Genomic DNA, 15,997 nt, shown 5'->3' with positions numbered 1-15,997 from the left:
TTTTGCAGTACACGGGCCTCTCACTGTTGTGGCCTCTCCCGCTGCGGAGCACAGGCTCCGGACGCACAGGCTCAGCGGCCATGGCTCAATGGCTCAGGGGCCCAGCCGCTCCGCAGCATGTGGGATCTTCCCGGACCAGGGCACGAACCTGCGTCCCCTGCATCGGCAGGCGGACTCTCAACCACTGCGCCACCAGGGAAGCCCCACTCTCCCTTTTCTTAACGAGTGGTTCACAAAACGCTCTCCCAACCATCCACATTTTTAAAAAGTAAATCTAGCTGGTGAATATGTTGAAGGTCAGCTGGTCTACTTTCCACCTTCCATTCACGATAAACGTTGGAATAGAGGGAAATTCCTCAGAAAAAAAAAATCTTACAAAAATTAGGATAGAAGGGAAATTCCTCAGCTTGATAAAGAGCATGTACAAAACACCAAAAGCTAACATTATACGTAATGGTAGAAGATTGAATGCCTTCCCCCTAGGGTTATGAACAAGGCAAGTATGTCCACTGTCAGCACTTTTATTCAACACAGTGTTGGAATTTCTAGACAGTGCAACAAGGCAAGAAAGGGAAATAAAAGGCATACAGGTCAGAAATGAAGAGTTAAAACTGCTCCTACTTGTAGATGACATGATTGTCCACATAGAAAATCCCAAGGAATCTAAAGGAAAAAAAATCTCCGACAACTAATAAGTGAGTTCAGCAAGTTCACAAGATACAAGATAAACATAAAAAATAAACTGTATTTCAATATTCTAGCAATGAACATCAAAATTAGAAATACAGTAACAATACTTACAATTGCTAAAAAAAAGAAATAGGTATAAATCCAGCAAAATAGGTACAGGATTTGTACGCTAAAAGCTATAAAATGCTGATGAAGGAAATCAGAGGAGATCTAAATAAATGTTTGTGTATTGGAAGGCTCAACACAGTAAAGATGTCTATTCCCAGAAGACTTTCTGTGTGTACACAGATGAGATAATTCTAAATTTATACAGAAAGTCAAAGGAACGAGACTAGATAAAACAACTTTGGAAAAGAAGAATAAGGTTGGGTTTTCCCTGGTGGTGCAGTGGTTAAGAATCCGCCTGCCAATGCAGGGGACACGGGTTCGAGCCCTGGTCCAGGAAGATCCCACATGCTGCGGAGCAACTAAGCCCGTGTGCCACAACTACTGAGCCTGCACTCTAGAGCCCATGAGCCATAACTACTGAGCCCGCGTGCTACAACTACTGAAGCCCGCGGGCCTAGAGCCCGTGCTCCGCAACAAGAGAAACCACCGCTACGAGAAGCCCGCACACTGCAACAAAGAGTAGCCCCGTTCGCCGCAACTAGAGAAAGCCCGCGCACAGCAACGAAGACCCAATGCAGCCAAAAATAAATAATAAATTAAATAAATAAAAAATTTTTTTAAGTTGCAAAAGAAAAATAAGATGTGCTTCAACATCATTAGCCATCAGGGAAATGCAAATTAAAACTAGAGTGAAATATCACCACACACCTATTAGCATGGCTGTGGAGAAACTGGATCACTCACACATTGCTGGCGTGAGTATAAAATGGCGCAGCCACTCTGGAAACATATTTTGGCAATTTCTTAAAAAACTAAACATGCAACTAATACAATCCAACAATTGCACTCCTGGGCATTTGTCCCAGAGAAATGCTTCCACAAAATGTCCACGTAAAAACCTGTACCGCTTTATTCATGATAATGTTTGTAACAGCTTTATTCATGAGAGCAAAACACTAGATACAACCCAGACTTGTGGGTAAATAAACTGTGGCACATCCACACCATGAAATACTATGAAGAAATTAAAAAGGAATAAACTTTTGATATATACAACAACCTGGATTAATATCCAGAGAATTATGCTGAATGAAAAACGACAGTCCCAAAAGCTTACATACTGTATGATTCCATTTGTATAACCTTCTTGAAATAGCAAAACTATGGAAATGGAAAACAGATTAGTGGTTGCCAGGGGTTAAGGAGGGGGTGGGGATCGAGAGACGTGAGTGTGGCTGTAAAAGGACCACGGGAGGGATCCTGGTGGTGATGGAGACGCTCTAAAACCAGACTGTGTCAATGTTGCTCTCCGATTGTGACACTGTACTAGCATTTTGCAAAATGGTACCATTCGGGATAACCAGTAAAAGGGACTAGGGAATCTTATACCTTGCTACTGCATGTGAATCTATAATTACTGCAAACTTAAAGGTAATTAAAAAAAAAAAAACAGGGCTTCCCTGGTGGCGCAGTGGTTGAGAGTCCACCTGCCGATGCAGGGGACACGGGTTTGTGCCCCGGTCCGGGAAGATCCCACATGCCACGGAGCGGCTAGGCCCGTGAGCCATGGCCGCTGAGCCTGCGCGTCTGGAACCTGTGCTCCGCAGAGGGGGAGCACAGTGAGAGGCCCGCGTACCGCAAAAAAAAAAAAATATGTGAAATACATTTTCAACTATTTTATTGACTTTATATTTTGATGAAAATCTATATAAAAACTATACACTTTGAATACCATTACAATTTTTTTAAAATCTTTGAGAATCATTCAAAATCATGAAGTGATAGAAATTAGAAAATACTAACATGAACTCAGGGGGAAAAAGGCTTAGCAGAAAAAAAGAATAAAATTTGCCGCACAAAATTCATACCTTACTGATAAAAACAACGAAAATGAGCCAGAAAATTATTTTCATCAAATCCACAACCTAACAGATCACCCAAAATCCCTGATCCTTCATAGGCTACTTAATTACACTGATCAGAACCTTGCCAACAAACAGTGGGTCCTTATTTGCCTGCTTGCCCCAGGCCCTACAAATGTCAGTGGTGTGCCTGCTTCTTGCAGCCTTCTCCCCTCTCTTAGGATACCCAGCATTCGGGAAGTGAAAAAAAAAATGTTTATAATGATCTGAGTCCAGAATCTAACACTATTTTACATAGAAACACAAGGAGAGGTTTTTTTGGTGTTTTTTTTTTTTTTTTTTTTTTTGCAGTACGCAGGCCTCTCACTGTTGTGGCCTCTCCTGTTGCGGAGCACAGGCTCCGGACGCACAGGCTCAGCAGCCATGGCTCACGGGCCCAGCCGCTCCGCGGCATGTGGGATCCTCCCGGACCGGGGCATGAACCCATGTCCCCTGCATCGGCAGGCGGACTCTCAACCACTGCGCCACCAGGGAAGCCCACAAGGAGAGTTTTTACACTTAATTAGACACTGAATTTTCTAGAAATGCAGCTAACATGTAAATCAAGGGAAGCCAGCACTTTGCATTATTCAAAGTTTACCCTGAGTCTCCGCGTGAGAGAAAGTCACCGGCATGGATACCACCCCTGGGACGTGACACAACAGATTTACCTCTGTGAAGATGGATTCTAGAAAATCACTAGATCTATATGGAAAGTCTCAGCAGTTCATAAAAGGGGAATCATCTGAGGAATCCAGATAAATATGTACCTATGAAACAAAGTTATTGGAAGAAATAGGAAATTTTTTTAAAAATCTCTAATCTGCATCCTCATTGAAACTCAAGGAGCTTTTATAGTTATGAAGATAGAGCAAGAAGTCATAAAGAAACAATTTGCAATCAGAGAAATTATACTAAAGATTAAAGACACAATAGTTGAATTCAAGTAAAGAAACAAAGCAAAGCATATTAGATGATAAACTTTTAAAAATCAGAGGATGTATGAAAGCAATCAAAAGGATTAAAGAAATACGTGATGTGGAAGACATACCCAGGAGACCAAATATACACATATTTGGATTTCCTGAAGGAGATTCCAGGGTAAAAAATAAAATCAATAATTAAAGTAATAACAATGCCTTGAGGGCATTTAATAAATCTACCACCCAATCCTAGTAACTCTGAGCAAAAGAGGAAAGGAAGAACTGAACCTGCAAAACAATATCTCAAGCCAACTTTCTGTATCTGATTTAATGGGGAAACATCAAAAGCAATCACAGTGGGCTTCCCTGGTGGTGCAGTAGTTAAGAATCCTCCTGCCAATGCAGGGGACACGGGTTCGAGCCGTGGTCCGGGAAGATGCCGCGGAGCAGCTAAGCCCGTGCGCCACAACTACTGAGCCTGCGCTCTAGAGCCTGCGAGCCACAACTACTGAGCCCACGTGCCACAACTACTGAAGCCTGCGTGCCTAGAGCCCGTGTTCCACAGCAAGAGAAGCCACCGCAATGAGAAGCCCGTGCACCGCAATGGAGAGTAGCCCCCGCTCACTGCAACTACAGAAAGCCCACGCGCAGCAACGAAGACCCAACACAGCCAAAACCAAAATAAATAAATTTATAAAATTTTTTAAAAAGCAATCACAGTAAAATGAGAACAAGGACGTCACTAGCATTGAACACAACTCAGGTCTCACGATACAGCAGGAATCAGAGAGAAAAGACACAGCTACGGGATGGAGGAGACAAAAGGCATTGTTATCGCAGCTGATAGAATCCTCCACTTGGAAAACACATAAGAATCAACTGAAAAGCATCAGTACCAGTAAGGGAAGGAGTCAGTTATGAATTAAATAGTTTAAAAATATCTAATTAAAAAAATACAAATGCTCACTTCAGCAGCACATTCTAAACTTGGAAGGATACAAAGAAGATTAGCGTGGAGGATGACATGCAAGTTCATGAAGTTTTCCATGTTAAAAAAGAAAAAAAGAAAGAAAATACAATGACTAAGGAATCCCATACACCAAAGCAGGATAAGTATAAACCTAGGCATAAACTCACCAAACAGAAGGAGCCGGAGGAAGAGCCGGGGGCAGGAGGAGGGGGAGGGGGAGGGGGGGGGGGGGGGGGAGGGGGGAGGACGGGGGCAATAAGCAGACATCAGGGAAAAACGAAAATGAAAACTCAGAGAGCTGGAGAGGCAGCACATTTCTGGACGGAAAGACTTGGCAGAAACGTCAGTGTTCCTGGGGGCAGGAGCAGGGAGAGCGCCCCCCTCTGAACCACGGGTTCCTGGGGAGGACCCCGGAAAGCCGCCAAGCCCTGATGACCCCTGGGAAATACAGGGCCATGAAACCACCAGGTACCACCTAAGAACCCAAGACTTGATAATACCAGCACCAAGTTCAAAACCTCCTCACACCGGGGTCACCCCAGACACCGCCTGAAGTTAAAGCTCGTTCCTGGTCTTTCTGGTCTGTCCGATGGCGGAGGGATATAGAAAACGTAGTATTTACATATGATGGACTATTATTCAGCCTTGAAAAGTCTCTCTCCTAGGGTCTGGCCATAGCCTCTCATCTGGTCTCCCCTGTCCATTCGTCCAGTCTGCACAGGCAGCCAAAGTGCTCCTTCCAAAATGAGGTCGGGTCATTCACCCCTCTTTCTCTCAGTCCCCGGCTCCCCCGCCCTCTGTCCTCCTCCCCCACACGGCCGCAACCACATCTGTTCACGGAGCTCCATGTCGTGCTCCTCGATGTCTCTCTGTTGCCTAGGACAGCGCCGAGCACACAGTAGGCGCTTGAAAATATTTGTTGACCTAATGAATGCCAGGAGGACTGCTGGTCAGAGCAGGGACTCCCAGCGCAGGGGTCAGTGTTTGGACGACACTGCCATCTAGTGGCAGGACCGCCTTGCAGCTTTAGGGGGCGCTCAGCATCTCGTGCGGGCTGAGATGCGCGGTTATGGGGTACCAGGGAGGACAGCTGCCTACCACGAGGGGCCACCCCATTCTCTAAGCTCCACGCCCGTCGGGTAAAACTAGGTCTTCACCACGGGCACCGGAGGGAGAAAAGGAAGAAGCAGGTGTGTCCGGCTGTACCGCAGAGATGTTATAATACTGATTCAGAATCAGTTAGGAGGAGCCCGTGTTCAGTGTGGAAATAGGGCGGGCGTGGGCGAGACAAAGCCACGCTCGTTTGACCTCTCTGAAGCCCCCTGATCTGGATGAAACACCGCCTTCTCCTGGAGGCTGCTGGGAGGACGAATGAGGCCAGCACCTCGGGGGCACCAGCTGGGGCTGGACCCCGAGCGCCCGTCCACACCCCTGCGGCTGCTGCAGTTACTGCAGACGGCGGCAGGGCCCCGGGGATGCTGGGGCCTGGACACCAGAACCCGGAGACAGTCCAGCCCCTTCACGCAGTTCCCCCAGCACCTGGGTTAGACTGTGCGTTAGCAACAGATGCAAGCGTGAGCAATCATACAATCATTATTACCTAAGGAGTGAGCATTTTCTCCTGTTCTACGTTTGAGGGCTCCTCCTTCAGGACAGATCAATTCCCAGGAAAGGGTGCAATATAGGCTGATCACAGGTTTAACCACTGTGAGTTTAAAACCACAACACTGTATCATAATTTCACAATGAGATCCCTTCCAAATTTAATATATTTGAAAGAAAACACAGATTATACCATACCATGCATTACCAAAAAAAAAGTGTGCTAAAGCCAAAAGTTCAAAAACTAAGTAAGACTTGAGGGCCATAAAAAGATTTCTGTCCCCTAAGTTCTATAAATAATTTATAATTACATCTTTCCTTTAAGAGGAAATCAACTACATACTGCTAGCATTTTCCTTATTTTCTTTAGTTTTATATTATTCTTCACAGCTGAATCTATAGAGAATGGTTGTGAGTCCAGTGAGGTGCCGTTTCTAACACACTAAATCACCTCCCTCTTTGACTCAACAGGACTGAGATTTAAAAACCCACACTTATGACTAGTGCCAACACTCTCGTTCCCCTGGTTTTCGTGCTCATAAAATAAAGACAAAGTGTGATCCGATATTCACACGAGCAACTAACACGACTGCATAATTGCAGGGGTGCCGGCACCTGCAACAGAGACACACCGGCTGACGGGCAGCATGGCCATGCCGGCCGCTGCTTCTAACAGTGCGCTTATCGCTGATGCGCGGGTCCAAATTCACCAGGAACCAGGCAGTTTGGGGATACAGGACAATGTACAAAAGTGTCAGCTGTCCAAAAGCTGACATGAAAATGTTAAGGACAACCTGCACTTCAAAACAAAAGGTCCAGAGACAAATGCAATTTTCTAATTCAACTCGATGAGGTCAAAGGATATAATTTCATTACAATCAAGTAGAGGGCAAACTGAATTTGAATGATAACTATAGGAATAGAAGTGCATCTTACATTTCAATAGCCCGTTACAGTTTACAAAGCATTCACAGACCTTTGCTGTGACATCATTGTGCCCTAGATCTGTAGGTATCTCCTCAAGGGAACAAGTAAGGAAACTAAAGCCCATGGGGTGTGGGAACCAGTAAAACCAAGGTCTTTCTCTAGAATCCTGAAAAAAGGGAGTACGTAATGGGATCAAGCAGTTAAATAATTTACCAATGAATAGTTAAGACACACTAAAAAGCAAGTGGAAGAGGAAGGATTTGGCTAAGGCAAAAAAAAAAAAAAGAAAATTAGGTTATGATTTGTATTTACTCTGTTTTTATTTTTTTAAAGCAATGTCTGCATGTGTTTTAAAAATTTTTAAACAGTATAGAAAGATCTAACATGAAAAGTCTCCTTCCTCCACCACTTCTTTTTTTTGTGTGTCTTTTTATTTCTTTAATTTATTTTTGGCTGCGCTGGGTCTTCGTTGCTGCTCGCGGGCTTTCTCTGGTTGTGGCACGTGGGGACTACTCTTCGTTGCGGTGCGCGGGATTCTCATTGCGGTGGCTTCTCTTGTTGCGGAGCACAGGCTCTAGGCGCGTGGGCTTCAGTAGTTGTGGCTCGCAGGCTCTAGAGCGCAGGCTCAGTAGTTGTGGCGGGTGGGCTTAGCTGCTCCACGGCATGTGGGGTCCTCCCGGACCAGGGCTCAAACCCGTGTCCCCTGCACTGGCAGGCGGATTCTTAACCACTGCGCCACCAGGCAAGTCCCTCCCCCACCACTTTCAATTCTGGTAACTCTCCTCAAAGATAACATCCCTACATCCTCCCAGAAAAAAAGTTACGATTTCAAAAATTATATTAACATCTATTTAAAAATCAAAACCAATGAGGTCAGACTAGATGCACCATGTTACTTTCCCCACTTAGTAATGATCTTTCCCTGTCCGTACAGACGAATCTGTGTCCGTTTCCATGGCTGCATACTGTTCTGCTGTACCAAAATCTCATTCTGCAATCAGCGCTGGGCTGATACACACTTAGGTATTTCCAGTATTTTACTGTTACAATAATGCCACAACCAAATATCTTGTCCATATATATCGGCATCCTTTTTCAAGTATATCAGTAACGCTAAATGCTAAGCGGTAGAAATCCTTGGTGAAAGATTGTATGTATTTCAAATGTAGATAGATTTTACCAGATCGTCCTTGTCATCAGCTATATGTGGTGTGGTTCCTTTCACCCTTCATAACATCAGAAATTATCAATCATTTTAATGTTTTGTTTTGTTTTTTTGACTTATATTGGCCGTGCCGCACAGCATGTGGGATCTTAGTTCCCCGACCAGGGATCAAACCCGTGCCCCCTGCAGTGGAAGCGTGGAGTCCTAACCACTGGACCACCAGGGAATTCCCTCAATCATTTTAATTTTTATTAATCTGTTAGGGGAAATTGTATATCATAATTATTGCTCTGATTTACATTCCTTTACCTCTAAGTAAGACTTGGCATCTTCCTAGTGGCTATCTGTATTTCCATTCTATGTGAACTACTCTTTTTTTTTTTTTTTTTACTATTTTTCTTTTTCTTATTGATTTACACAAACTCTTTGTAAATAAGCCCCCTTTGTTACATGTTTTGCAAATAATTTCCTCTTTTTACGAAGGAGTGTTTAATACTTATGTGATTTTTCACCATTTCCTCTATGGCTTCTGTGTTTGTTTCTACTTAGAAAGACCCTTCCAGGGCCGAGACTACAAGTTGATTCTCTCATGTTTTCTCTTTGTACTTGCATGGTTTCACTTTTTAAAATTTAATCTCTAATTCACTTGTAATTTATTTTGATGAGAGGAGTGAGATAGGGATCCAGCTTTATTTTTCCCTAAAAATCCAATCAGTTATTATTTTTGAGTGAATTATCCGTCTTGATATAAAATGCCGTCTTTATCCTACATGAAATCCTCCAGTGTATTCTGGACTGTCTCCACTGTTCCACTGAAGAGGTTAGTCCCTCGATCACTAATTTTTCAGAAATTTCCTGCTTATTCTAGAGTATTTATTCTCCTAGATCAGGGTTTATCATCAGCGGCACGATTGACATTTTGGGCAGGAAGTCCTGTGCCTTGTAGGATATTTAGCAGCATCTCTGACCTCTACCCACTAGATGTCAGTATCACCCCCCTAGTGATGACAACCAAAAAATGTCTGCAGACTTTGCCGCTTGTTCCTTGGGTTGAGGTGCAGGGCAAAATCGCCCGCAGTTGAGAACCCCTGTTTTATTAGATAAACCCAGTATCATTTTATCAGTGTTTCTACTCTCAAATTCCCACTGATATTTTAATTGTGATGAAAACGAATTCACAGAATAATTTAGACATCTTTGTTGTATACTGGCTAAATTTAATCTTTTTTTTTTTTTTTTTGGCTGTGTTGGGTCTTTGTTGCTGCCTGCGGGCTTTCTCTAGTTGCAGCGAGCTGGGGCTTCTCTTGTTGAGGAGCACGGGCTATACGCATGTGGGCTTCAGTAGTTGCGGCTTGTAGGCTCTAGAGCGCAGGCTCGGTAGTTGTGGCGCACGGGCTTAGTTGCTCCACGGCATGTGGGATCTTCCCGGACCAGGGCTCGAACCCATGTCCCCTGCATTGGCAGACAGATTCTTAACCACTGCACCACCAGGGAAGTCCCTAAATTTAACCTATATTATATTTAGTCTTATTATCCAAGAATCATGTGTATTTATATCTTCTTTTATGTCCTTTAAAAGGGTTTTAAGAGTTTTTAAAATAGAGGCTCTGGTAATATTAAGTTTATTACTAGGTATTTTACCTCTTTTGTTCCTTCATAAATGGGATTATTTCTTATTATCTTTTCTAACTAGTCACTGATAAGAAAACTATTGATATTTTATATTCTATAATGAGCCACACACTGAACTCTTATATCTAATAGATTTTTAGCACATGCTAAGTTTTTTCTCAGGATACAACTTTCAGGAAATTCTAAGCATTTTTCTAAACATACAGTGGTATTATCTGCATAAAATCATCATCTTGTATCCTCATTTCCAACATGAATACACTCCTATAGCTCTCCTGCCTCACTGCCTAGGTTAATACTTGCAGAAAAATTTGGTGGTGGGCAACGTTGAATCATTCTTGATTTTAATGGAAAGACTTCTAGGATTTCACCATTGGGCATAGTGCTGGCTTTGGCTTGAGATACATATATATTTCTTTTTTTTAACATAAATTTATTTATTGATTCTTTTGGCTGCGTTGGGTCTTCGTTGCCATGCACGGGCTTTCTCTAGTTGCAGTGAATGACGGCTACTCTTCGTTGCAGTGCACGTGCTTCTCATTGCGGTGGCTTCTCTCGTTGAAGAGCACGGGCTCTAGGCACACGGGCTTCAGTAGTTGTGGCACATGGGCTCAGGAGTTGTGGCTCACGGGCTCTAGAGCTCAGGCTCAGTAGTTGTGGTGCACGGGCTTAGTTGCTCCACGGCACGTGGGATCTTCCTGGACCAGGGCTCGAACCCATGTCCCCTGCATTGGCAGGCGGATTCTTAACCACTGCGCCACCAGGGAAGTCCCCAGGTACATATATTTCATATCACTAAAGAAGTACCCATACACTTGTAGTCTACCAAGAGCTTGTTTTTAAATCAGAAAGAGTGTTAATTTTGTCAAAGACATTTTCCATCTCTATGGGGATGACCATATGGTTTTTCTTTTTTAGTCTATTAATATTGTATGATGGATTATATTCCCCAATCTCCTATTAAGCCATTCCTGGATGGCGTAAACCCACTTGGTTGTGATGTGCACTACTGTTCTTTTAATTTCTTGTTGAATCACACTTGCTAATATTTTCATCTCCCATTTTTGCATCAATATTTGAGAGTGAGGTCAGTCTGTTAGTTTTTAGTGGTGCTTTGTTAACCCTTATTTATTTGTTTGTTTGTTTATTTATTTTTGGCTGTGTGGGGTCTTCGTTGCTATGCGGGCTTTCGCTAGTTGCATCGAGCGGGGGCTACTCTTGGTTGCGGTGCGCGGGCCTCCCATTGTGGTGGCTTCTCTTGTTGCAGAACACAGGCTCTAGGCGTGCAGGCTTCAGTAGTTGTGGCATGCGGGCTCAGTAGTTGTGTCACGCAGCCTCTAGAACACAGGCTCAGTAGTTGTGGCGCACGGGTTTAGTTGCTCCGCGGCATGTGGGATCTTCCCGGACCAGGGCTGAAACCCATGTCCCCTGCATTGGCAGGTGGATTCTTAACCACTGTGCTACCAGGGAAGTCCCTTTGTTAACTTTTAGAATCAGTTTTAGGCTGCCTTGATAAAAATAAGTTGTACTTTCATATGTTGTACTTTACAAACCAAATGTGGGGACTTCCCTGGTGGTCCAGTGGTTAAGAATCCTCCTTCCAATGCAGGGGACACAGGTTCATTCCCTCGTAGTGGAACTAACACCCACATGCTGTGGGGCAACTAAGCCCATGTGCCACAACTAGAGAGCCCAAGTGTCGCAAACTACAGAGATCATGCGCCACAGCTAGAGAGCCCAAGTGCCGCAAATTGCAGAGCCCATGCACCACAACCAGAGAGAGAAAAACCTGCACGCCACAACTAGAGAGAAGCTCACGCGCCACAATAAAGAGCCCGCACACTGCAACGAAAGATCCCGCATGCCTCAGGGAAGATCCCACGTGCCGCAATTGAGACCCAATGCAGACAAAAAAATAATAAAAGAAAATAAATAAATAAAAATTTAAAAAAATAATGAAGTGTCAAGTTAAAAAAAAAAAAGTAAAACCATTATGTAGAAACACAAGGCCATTCCCCTGCATCCTAGGAAAAAAAAGCCACATATATTCTTCACAGATTCAACTTTTTGAAAACTAAATAAATTAAAATACACCTTTGGAAAGCTAATCTGGATTGTGATATTTTATGTAACAGTGCAAAAATCACAAGTAGTCTACCATTCACCTCCTATTATAAATGAGTAATGTCATATTTCAGCTGTGTTCCCACCTTAGACAATTGAGCAGTACATTACTATTATTAATTGAGCTGCATTGTGAGTTAGACCACGGAAAGCTTAGCTTTCTTATCTATGTGCTGCAAAAGAAAATGAAATACATTCTCTGACGTTTTAAGTTTCCTATACTCTGGACTCAAATATAATGGTTTAAAAAAAACCTTTTCGAAAGAATGAAATTAGAACACTCCCTCACACCATACACAAAAATAAACTCAAAATGGATTAGAGACCTAAATGTAAGACCAGACACTATAAAACTCTTAGAGGAAAACATAAGAAGAACACTCTTTGACATAAATCACAGCAAGATCTTTTTTGATCCACCTCCTAGAGTAATGGAAATAAAAACAAAAATAAACAAATGGGATGTAATGACACTTAAAAGCTTTTGCAAAGCAAAGGAAACTACAAACAAGACAAAAAGACAACCCTCAGAATGGGAGAAAATATTTGCCAACGGACAAAGGATTAATCTCCAAAATATATAAACAGCTCATGCAGCTCAATATTATCCAAAAATGGGCAGAAGACCTAAATAGACATTTCTCCAAAGAAGACATACAGATGGCCAAGAGGCACATGAAAAGCAGCTCAACACCGCTAATTATTAGAGAAATGCAAATCAAAACTACAACGAGGTATCACCTCACACCGGTCAGAATGGGCATCATCGGAAAATTTACAAACAACAAATGCTGGAGGGGGTGTGGAGAAAAGGGAACCCTCTTGCACTGTTGGTGGGAATGTAAATTGATACAGCCACTATGCAGAACAGTATGGAGGTTCCTTAAAAAACTAAAAATAGAATTACCATATGACCCAGCAATCCCACTATTGGGCATATACCCAGAGAAAACCATAATTCAAAAAGACACATGCACCCCAATGTTCATTGCAGCACTATTTACAATAGCCAGGTCATTCATTGACAGATGAATGGATAAAGAAGATGTGGTACATATATACAATGGAATATTACTCAGCCATAAAAAGGAACGAAATTGGGTCATTTGTTGAGACATGGATGGATCTAGAGACTGTCATACAGAGTGAAGTAAGTCAGAAAGAGAAAAACAAATATCGTATATTAACACACATATGTGGTACCTAGAAAAATGGTACAGATGAACCGGTTTGCAAGGCAGAAATAGAGACACAGATGTAGAGAACGAATGTATGGACAGCAAGGGGGGAAAGTGGAGGGGGGATGGTGGTGGTGGGATGAATTGGGAGATTGGGATTGACATATGTACACTAATATGTATAAAATAGATAACTAATAAGAACCTGCTGTATAAAATAATAAAATTCTAAAAAATAAAGATATGCAAAGATATAAAATGCCATTTTTCTCAATATTATTTTTTGTTTTTGAAATTTTTTCATAAAGATATGATAATTATGTTAACATGTAATGGGTTTAATTTTATTTCTGTTATTTTTAAATGAATTAATAAATCAATATTTTTAAAACTTAGAAAAAAAAAAAAAACTCTTTTTGGTTTCTCAAAAAGAGCTAGTAACACTGAGAAAGCCCAGGGGTTCCCGAGGCCACTGGCATCTAAACGAGTCTGAACAGCCTTCCGAGAGGACCTTCCCGGCTTCCGTAGGGCCCAAGACGGATGCTGTGCCCCTGCCTCTGCCAGGGACTTACGCACTGACTTGCTTATCTGACACGCAGAGCACCATGAAGACACCAAGACGGCCCCAGAGCCTGCACCACCCTGCCCGGATCTCCAGGGACGCAACACGTGCTAGATGATGGGCAACCAGAGGGATTGGGGGAAGCACAGGGCTCCCCACTGCCTCTTTGCTTCCTTTTGTGGATCATCCCATCTCCTGTTGTGGGATGTTGTCGCCTGGACCAGTTCCTCACTCAGAGTAAGTGCTCCGTACATATCTGATGGGGAAGGAGGCGTGAATGCCCGAGGTGCTTTCAAATGGACAAGAAAAGGCCCGCCTGGGTCCCTCTGACCTGGCTCCCTTCCTGCCTGGGTCGCTTCGACCTGGGTCCCTCTCACCTGCGCCCCCCACCTGGGTCCCGCCCACCTGTCCCCCCCGCAACCTGCCTGAGTCCTTCCACTCTGAGTCCCTCCCACCTGCCACCCCCTCGGGCCCTCCTACCTGGGGGGCCCCTCAGGCGGCTCTCCGCGAGTTCGGAGACGGCCCCGGACGTGGACGTCTTTTTCAGTCGAGCTGCCCCAGAAGCGGCGGCACCGCCTGGCTTGTTGAGCGTGTCCTCACTGCTGGCCCGCTTGAGCTGAGAGAGAGGTGGACGGAGAGAGAGAAGGTGAAGAGACGCATTTTCGGGCTGGAGCACTATAAACCAGTAAAGCACCGAGCAGGCCCACCTGCCCAGCAGCTGAGGGGCAGCGAGGGCACCTCGAGTAGCAGGAAGGCGCGGGGGGAAAAGCGCAGACAAACCCGCGATGCCCTCACAGGTCACAGTGTGATCCTCCATCACTGTTTCAGAGATCGGTATAAGGTTGCGGGTGGTTACTACCCATCATTCACACGTCAAATAATGAGGTCTTTTTTCAAAAAAGTTAAAAGGCTGGGAACTGATGAAGAAAGAACTGTATGGTACACAGAAGTCAGGATAGGGCAACGCACAAGAAATTCAAAGACAATAAAATGTAGCACAAAAACATACGTCTGGAGGAAGCAGGGGGAAGAGATACAAAGATCTGACTGAACAGCTACGCGTGCTCACCCCAAGCACTCCCATGCCCCCAAACACACGCCGCCTCCAAAGGGAGCAGAGGGACTTTTTTGGAGGCCAGAAGAAGGCTGTTAGGGACCCTCGGTTCCTTTTCTGCTTTCTTCCCTGGCATGGGAGGTGCAGAACAAATATTTGTTGAAAGGTATTGAAGTGTCCCGAAATGAGCTCACACTCTGGCCCAGGTAAATTACTCTCAAGGTGGAAGAGAAAACCCACAAATAAGTTCTCTCAACCAGTGTGAGTCTCTGCTAAAGAACACTAATCGTTCCAGAAGATGGAGGCAGGCAGATGCCACCACAAACGCACCTGACATCCTGGGATCCAGCGTGAAAACGCCCTCAAATCAACCAGGACGTGGAAGCAGCAGCCTGGCCCACCACACCGGCCAAGGGCCCTGCTCCAGCCCGCTTTGCTGGCTCTGGGGTCACATACTGAAGGTTAGGAGTCTAGATATTTGCACAATGCAAAAAAAGCATGTCCACCTTTGCAGCATTTAGATTTCAGGGTGTTGCGACATATCCCTCAGAATGGCTTGAAAGAGAAGAGAAATACCAAGTGCTGGTGAGGTTGGGGAGCAACTGGAACACTCCCCGTCTGCTGGTGGGAGTGTAAACTGGTCGCCGCTTTGGAAAACAGAGAGGATTCACTAAAGCTAAATATTTGCACCCTGTGACTCAGCAAACACCCTCAAGCTCCACACAGGCTCCTCCGAAGAATGTTCATAGCAGTTTCATTTATTACAGCCAAACCTAGAACAACCCGAATGTTCTTCAACAGATGGGGTAAATTAAATAGCGGTACAGTATACAATGGAAACCACGCAGCAATTTAGTTACCGATACAGTAATGAATGGGTGGGTCTCACATTCATTATGCTAAGTGAAAGAGACCAGACACAAAAGAGTATATTATGCCCGGTTCCATGCAAGTGAAGCTCAAGAATGGACAAAACCGGGCTTCCCTGGTGGAGCAGTGGTTGGGAGTCCCCCTGCCGATGCAGGGGACACGGGTTCGTGCCCCGGTCCGGGAAGATCCCACATGCCGCGGAGCGGCTGGGCCCGTGAGCCATGGCCGCTGAGCCTGCGCGTCCGGAGCCTGTGCTCCGCAACGGGAGAGGCCACAACAGTGAGGGGCTCG

The 15,997-nt window shown here is 44.4% G+C and overlaps 1 protein-coding gene and 1 pseudogene across 4 annotated transcripts in view; one reads left to right on the top strand and one right to left on the bottom strand.

The window, feature by feature from the left end:
* Nucleotides 1–15,997, bottom strand: part of SPECC1 (sperm antigen with calponin homology and coiled-coil domains 1) — a 257,971-nt gene that overhangs the window by 153,680 nt on the left and 88,294 nt on the right. For all 4 annotated transcript variants that reach the window (XM_029211776.1, XM_029211774.1, XM_029211778.1 and 1 more), the window contains exon 3: nucleotides 14,263–14,398. In XM_029211776.1, coding sequence (XP_029067609.1) covers nucleotides 14,263–14,398 — 136 coding nt within the window. The remainder of the gene's footprint in view (nucleotides 1–14,262; nucleotides 14,399–15,997) is intronic.
* LOC114889877 lies at nucleotides 4,584–4,676 on the top strand (annotated as a pseudogene).

This window comes from Monodon monoceros, unplaced genomic scaffold (assembly GCF_005190385.1).
Source record: "Monodon monoceros isolate NGI ecotype Baffin Bay Population unplaced genomic scaffold, NGI_Narwhal_1 Super_Scaffold_9, whole genome shotgun sequence".
NCBI classification, from domain to species: Eukaryota; Metazoa; Chordata; class Mammalia; order Artiodactyla; family Monodontidae; genus Monodon; species Monodon monoceros.
The sequence above is the reverse complement of the archived record's forward strand: the minus strand, read 5'-3'. Positions and strand labels throughout refer to the sequence as shown.